This window comes from Sitophilus oryzae, unplaced genomic scaffold, assembly GCF_002938485.1.
Source record: "Sitophilus oryzae breed Bouriz unplaced genomic scaffold, Soryzae_2.0 scaffold_1989_pilon_pilon, whole genome shotgun sequence".
Classification (NCBI taxonomy): domain Eukaryota; kingdom Metazoa; phylum Arthropoda; class Insecta; order Coleoptera; family Curculionidae; genus Sitophilus; species Sitophilus oryzae.
Window position 1 is genome coordinate 217,109 of NW_022146711.1, and position 6,000 is coordinate 223,108.

Consider the following 6,000-nt stretch of genomic DNA (forward strand, 5'->3'; position numbering starts at 1 on the left):
ATATTTAATAGTATCTAAGTCAAGTATAAAAATTTCACTTGAGGCATTAATAATACCTATAGGTTTTAATATTTTGGAGTATTAAACAAATGGAACACATTAGATACCTATTTTTAAAACAAAGTACGTATACCTATTTACTTACCCAACGTAATTGACGAATTAAAATAAGTCATTTATACTTAGAATAGACTTATTTTAACTTTATCTGTTAACGTTATCTGTTAATCATCTGTTTTTGCTATAAACTTTCATATTTCTTTTGTTTTACATTATTGCTCATTGTACATCAAATAACAACTAAAAAATATCAATATTTTGAAAATAAATGAAAATATTTGTTGAAAAAATAATGTAATTCAAAAATGACACTTAATTTAACAATTTTCCAATAAAATAAAATGTTTTTTTAAATAAAGTTTTGAAACAACAACGAAAATAACTACTTATGTATATATAAATTAAATCAGACTTGATTTATTTATTTCGACATTAAAAAATTAAAATAAATAATGAATTTCGACATTAAAAAATTTAAATAAATACTGATGTTTACCAACAAACTAGTATATTATTATAAAGTTGTATGTTGTGAATTGTGAAACTTGAATATATGGTTATGTTAATAATAATATAATAATCATCAATTTTTTACTTTTTTTGTAAGTTAGCCTTTTTATTTGTTAGGAATGTCTTCATTAATCTTGTATGGTCGGTAGCTATCCCATTTTTAGTATATAGAGGATAACTCTAGGAAGACTTAAGTAAGAATTAATTATATTTTTTTTATTTTCAAAGATACGTTGTAGGTTCACCATCACTGGTCTATACAGTTCTAAGATTATGAAGATATAACATATGTAGTCAGGGTTGCCACCTTTAGTGTTTAAAAAGTGCAACCTTTTTTCTTAAATGTAAAATTTTATATGCCCATCGGATTTTAAAACATTATTTTATGCCTTTTTGCGTTAACTTAAAAAAACTATTCGAAATTTATAAATAATTATGTAAAAATGAAAAGTTGAAGACAAAATTAATAAACAATCAATTAAATCTAAAACAACTAGAACAAAACCTAAACAAAATCAAAAGTTTCAGCTGTATAATCTGTATAATTGGCTTTATTAGTTTATTTAATTATATATTTAAATGAACATTTACTAGTACACAAAAGCATAAAAATTAAAATTAAAATGTATTATTTCTATTAAAATTTTTATTTTTGTTCTCTATTTCTAGACAAAGTGTGAAAGAGAAATTTTTTAGACACCAATCATTTCGTTTTGAAGGATCCCACGATCTTTCGCCATATAAAAGTACCTATATGATATAAATCATTCAATAATTATAATAATTAAATACAGTTCCGATACCTACATTTTTTTTATTTAATTTATTGAAAATTTAATAAAGAAACTAATTATTTGAGACGACACTCATCTACAGTATGTCCCCGGATTGTATTTAAAAGAGGAAAACCTTTTTTATTATTGACATTTTGAGAAAAAATAATTCCTTATAAAATAGTTATCTATAGTTTTGGCTTATTTTAAAATAGTTAATCCCGTTTATACTTTTTCAAATTTCCATCCCGTTTTAGAGAAAATTAAGAAAAACCTGAAAATATGGTTGCATTTTTCTTTCAAGTACTAAAAACTAAACAAAACGCGTTTCTATGGTAATATAATTTCGTTTTCATTCTTTGATAGATTATTATTAATACAATTCTAAGTAACGTCATATTTTTGATATTTTAAAAGGCTAAGAAATCACAAAACTTATTCAATGCTACAGAAAGGGTGATAATAGTTATCGGAAAATGTGATACATTATCAACAACAAAAAATATGGCGTTATTCAAAATTAATAATAACTAATAACCATCTATCAAAGAATCAAATCGAAATTATATTACAATAAGGCCTTTTGATTTTTCGGACTTTCGGACAACAATATTTTCATGTTTTTTTTTAATTTTCTCTAAAACGGTATGAAAATTTGGAAAACTATAAACTGCGCATTTTAGACTAAGCAAATTTTTTTATAAAGAATACATTTTTCTCGAAATGTCAATAATAAAAAGTTTTTCTTCTTGTAAAGACAATCCGGGGACATGCTGTATATAACGAGATATCTAATATAAATTTAAAAATGTCATTATCCAAAAAAATATTATATTACTAATCCTGAATGTCAAAGAAAAATTCGAATTTTTACTTTAATATTAACTGTTCTTGAAAAATATTGTTCAATTGTTGCAATATTGCAAAAAAATGCAGTATTTTGGCATTGATTTATGTAGGTTAATCATACACAACCAGAAATCTGGTAAATTTGACAAATATAAAACTTCATTCACACTGATGAAAATTTTATTAGTTATTTGTTCATTGTTTATTCAGTCATAAAATAATTATAAAAAAACACTAAAATCAAAAATAACATAATTTTTAATTTTAAACCTTGAATAAGAAATTTCCTGTTAAGTAGGTACGGAATATTTATTTAATTTTTAACTATTTTTTAGTCTAATTAAAGGTCTAAATAAGTAATCAATATTTTTTCATTAACTTTTTTATAGTTCCGTACAAAATAACAGCATTTTCTTTAAAAAAACTGTCCATCGTCGAAATAGCAAGACAAAAAGACGTAAAAATATTTAATCTGAAAATGACTGTCCAAAGAATGTTACCAGATCATGTATGTTAAGAAAAATGGGAATTTTGGCATTAATTTTAATTGTTTTTGAAAAATATTGTTCAATAATTGTTGCAATAATGCAAAAAAGTATTTTGGCATTTATTTATGTAGGTTAATCAGACAAACTATAAATATGGAAACTTTGACTAATATAAAACTTCATTCACACTGATGAAAATTTTATTAGTTATTTGTTCCTTATTTATTCAGTCATAAAATAATTATAGAAAAACACTAAAATCAAAAATAACATAATTTTTAACCTTGAATAAGAAATTTCCTGTTAAGAATACGGGATATTTATTTAATTTTGAACTTTTTTCCCCTAACTAAAGGCCTAAAGAAGTAATAAATATTTCTTTATTAATTTTTCTATAGTTTTGTACAAAATAACTGCCCATTTTCTCTTAAAACAACTGTTCATCGTCGAAAAAAATGAAATTTGAAAATGACATTCGCCAAAAAATGTTATCAATCATGAATGTTAAGAAAAATGCGAATTTTGACTTTTTGGAAAAAAATGTAGTATTTTGGCATTGATTTATGTAGTTAACTTCATTCACACTGACGAAAATTTTATTAGTTATTTGTTCATTGCTTATTTAGTTATAAAATAATAATAATTATGAAAAAACACCAAAATCAAAAATTACGTATTTTTAAATTTTAAACCTTGAATAAGAAATTTTGGATTTATTTATTTAATTTTTAACTTTTTTAGTATTATTAAAGGTCTAAAGAAGTAATAAATATTTTCTTAATAATTTTTCAATAGTTCCCTACAAAATAACTGCATTTTCTTTAAAAAAAAACTGTTCATCGTCGAAAAAGAGAGACCGAACTGTAAAAGACGGGGCGAAGTTATCGGAAATGGCGAATTTTCGTCCTAAAATAAAAGAAAAATAATTCGGCGCCGTTATAGAAAAATGCGGCACGACGCATACAAAAACTGCATCTTAAAAATCATTAAACGCCGCGAAAAGAAGCCCTCGCAATTAAAACCAAGGGCGGGGTGGCCGGGCGCCGGGGGGTGGCATTTCGGTCAAACGGAAAACAAATAATGCGATGGCAAAGCTCGGCAGTCAACAGGTTATATTATTGTGCCGGGATCCAACTCGGATATTTTCTCGGCGACAACGTTGTTGCGCTATCGATCGCAACCCAAAATTAGGAAAAAGAAAAGAAAAGTAGAGACGCGGGCCGGGGTTGGTAGAGAAAGAGTTTTTTTTACTCACCGACAATATGAACCATATTTTTTGTCCATCGTTGAAGTTCTCTTCTAATATTCCGACGCTGTTGTGCACATCTCGCGTACGAACACTCGGCCATTTTTCACGGGCGACAAGTTCGCAGCACTAATAATTAAAACGAATTTCCTACCCATTGCTTCGCAATAATCATTACACCAAACTTTTATTTGAAAAAATACCGTCGCCCGCACCAAGGTCCGAACACCGGCCCGACAGCGTCTATCCTCGCTCGCACTAATCGACGTTAAAAGTTCCAAAGAATAAACTAAATCGAATAAAAAGTTCAACGCGGCCCAAAAATTAACGAAATATTAAACGGAAATAGATCGAGAATAAGACGTCCGTCGTGAGGGCTGTTTTTTTCTCTATTTTTCTCAGCTGCGGGGTGGCTGCGAGGCTCGCACTTTTTTCGCCATATCCTCCAAAAAATCTGAAACAAAAAACACAACAGAACGGTTATTACTTCGTCGTAATGAACGACTAAACGCGAAAAACCGGCTTACTTTGTTCGATCCGTGCGTTACATGTTTAACAACTGGCGCCGTTTCTCGATCGTTTCAAATTTTGCAGCAATGTGTTGTATGAATGGTGGTCTGTATCACTACTGTAGTAACGTCATATTGTGACGCAACAAGTGCGACGCCACTCGGCACTTGCATGCACTTGCATTTTCCCTTCCCTCGCGCCTAGTCGAGCGCTGTGCATCCCTATTATCTGCGTTCTTCGTCGCTCTTTTGGCCTGTTGGCTCGCCGCGTCTGTCTCTTAAATTACTATTTAGACTAGGCGCGTTCTCTCTCGCTCTCTCGCTCGCCTTCAGGAGGTGTCGCGTCGGTCGGGGCTCTCTTCGGTTCTGTTTTTATTCTTTTCTAACGTATTAATTCGGTCGGCCTGAAATATTGACTGTCTTCGTCCGAGCCGGCCGTAGTCCTTGTCTGATGACCCGCGTTGTCTTTTTCTTTCTTGCATTCGGGGGGCCTATTTCGTTTCTTTTATTCGGACGGCCGGAATATTTCGTCTTTCTCGCGGACGCTCGTCCTCCACCGCTGAATTTTCCTAGTTTAAACTTGAATCGGTCTCTTTTTAAAATGGCGCGCTCTTTCTCTGTCGCTCTGGTACTTCGTGGCCTTTCGCGTGTTACGAGGGGGTTCACAAATGATGCAGCTGCAGTGTGCGATCGCTTTTTGAGATAGATTTTGTTATCTTTCTCTCTTTTTTTAATCTTAGGAATTTTAGGTGTTTATAAATATAAATTTAATATATATTGTATGTTTTACTGTCTTTTAAAACTTTTTAAACATTTTAAAATATTCAAAAATTGTAATGAATGTATTGTATGCGCATTCATGTTTAGTTTATCATAATTTATTATTATACGATATGCATATTTTACTTCATTTAACTTTTTTTAAATATATGATGGTTTAGGAGTTTACTGTATTGGTTACATTTATGTAATATTTGACTTTATGGTTATGACTCAATAGCTCTTTTTTTATTAAAAGTAAAATCGTAAATATTGTTTCCTTTGATGTTCTATAAAGCTAGGCAATGGAATTTTTAGTCGGCCTAGGTATATATTTACTTGCAGAATTGAAAACAGTATAGGTATTCTTATGACTGCGCACATAATGCAATTAAATAGTGGGCCCGCGGCTCCAAGAATAATAACAGCGCTTTCAGATGGAGCGGAGCGTCCGCGCGGTTTTGTGCGTCTTGTTTTTTCAAGAGAGCCGTTACAGCGCTCTCAGATGGAGCGGACCGTAGGCGCGGAGCGTCCGCGCGGATGTTTTTTCATCCGAAATGGAGCATCGAATTACGCATCGAGACGCGACCCATGTGGAATCGTTCATATAAACTCATGGTACATGCTCCAAGTCGCGTACGGTCCGTCGCGGACGCTCCGCTCCATCTAAAAACGCTGTTAGACTATTTTATGACATTTGACAATTTTTGGTATGCCGAGCGGAAAAATACACTAAAAAACATAATATAGAAAATACAAAAAATAAAATACCATATTACCTTAAAACCAAAATATCTACTAAGTAT

At 30.6% G+C, this 6,000-nt stretch overlaps 1 protein-coding gene across 1 annotated transcript in view; it reads right to left on the reverse strand.

Annotated features, from left to right (window-relative positions):
• The window catches only part of LOC115883806, a gene marked incomplete in the record, with an annotated part of 163,537 nt that extends 158,991 nt beyond the window's left edge, over positions 1 to 4,546 (reverse strand). Inside the window, 2 exon segments of the mRNA XM_030902211.1 lie at positions 3,935 to 4,380; positions 4,454 to 4,546. Coding sequence (XP_030758071.1) covers positions 3,935 to 4,029 — 95 coding nt within the window.
• Between the last annotated feature and the right edge of the window lie 1,454 nt (positions 4,547 to 6,000).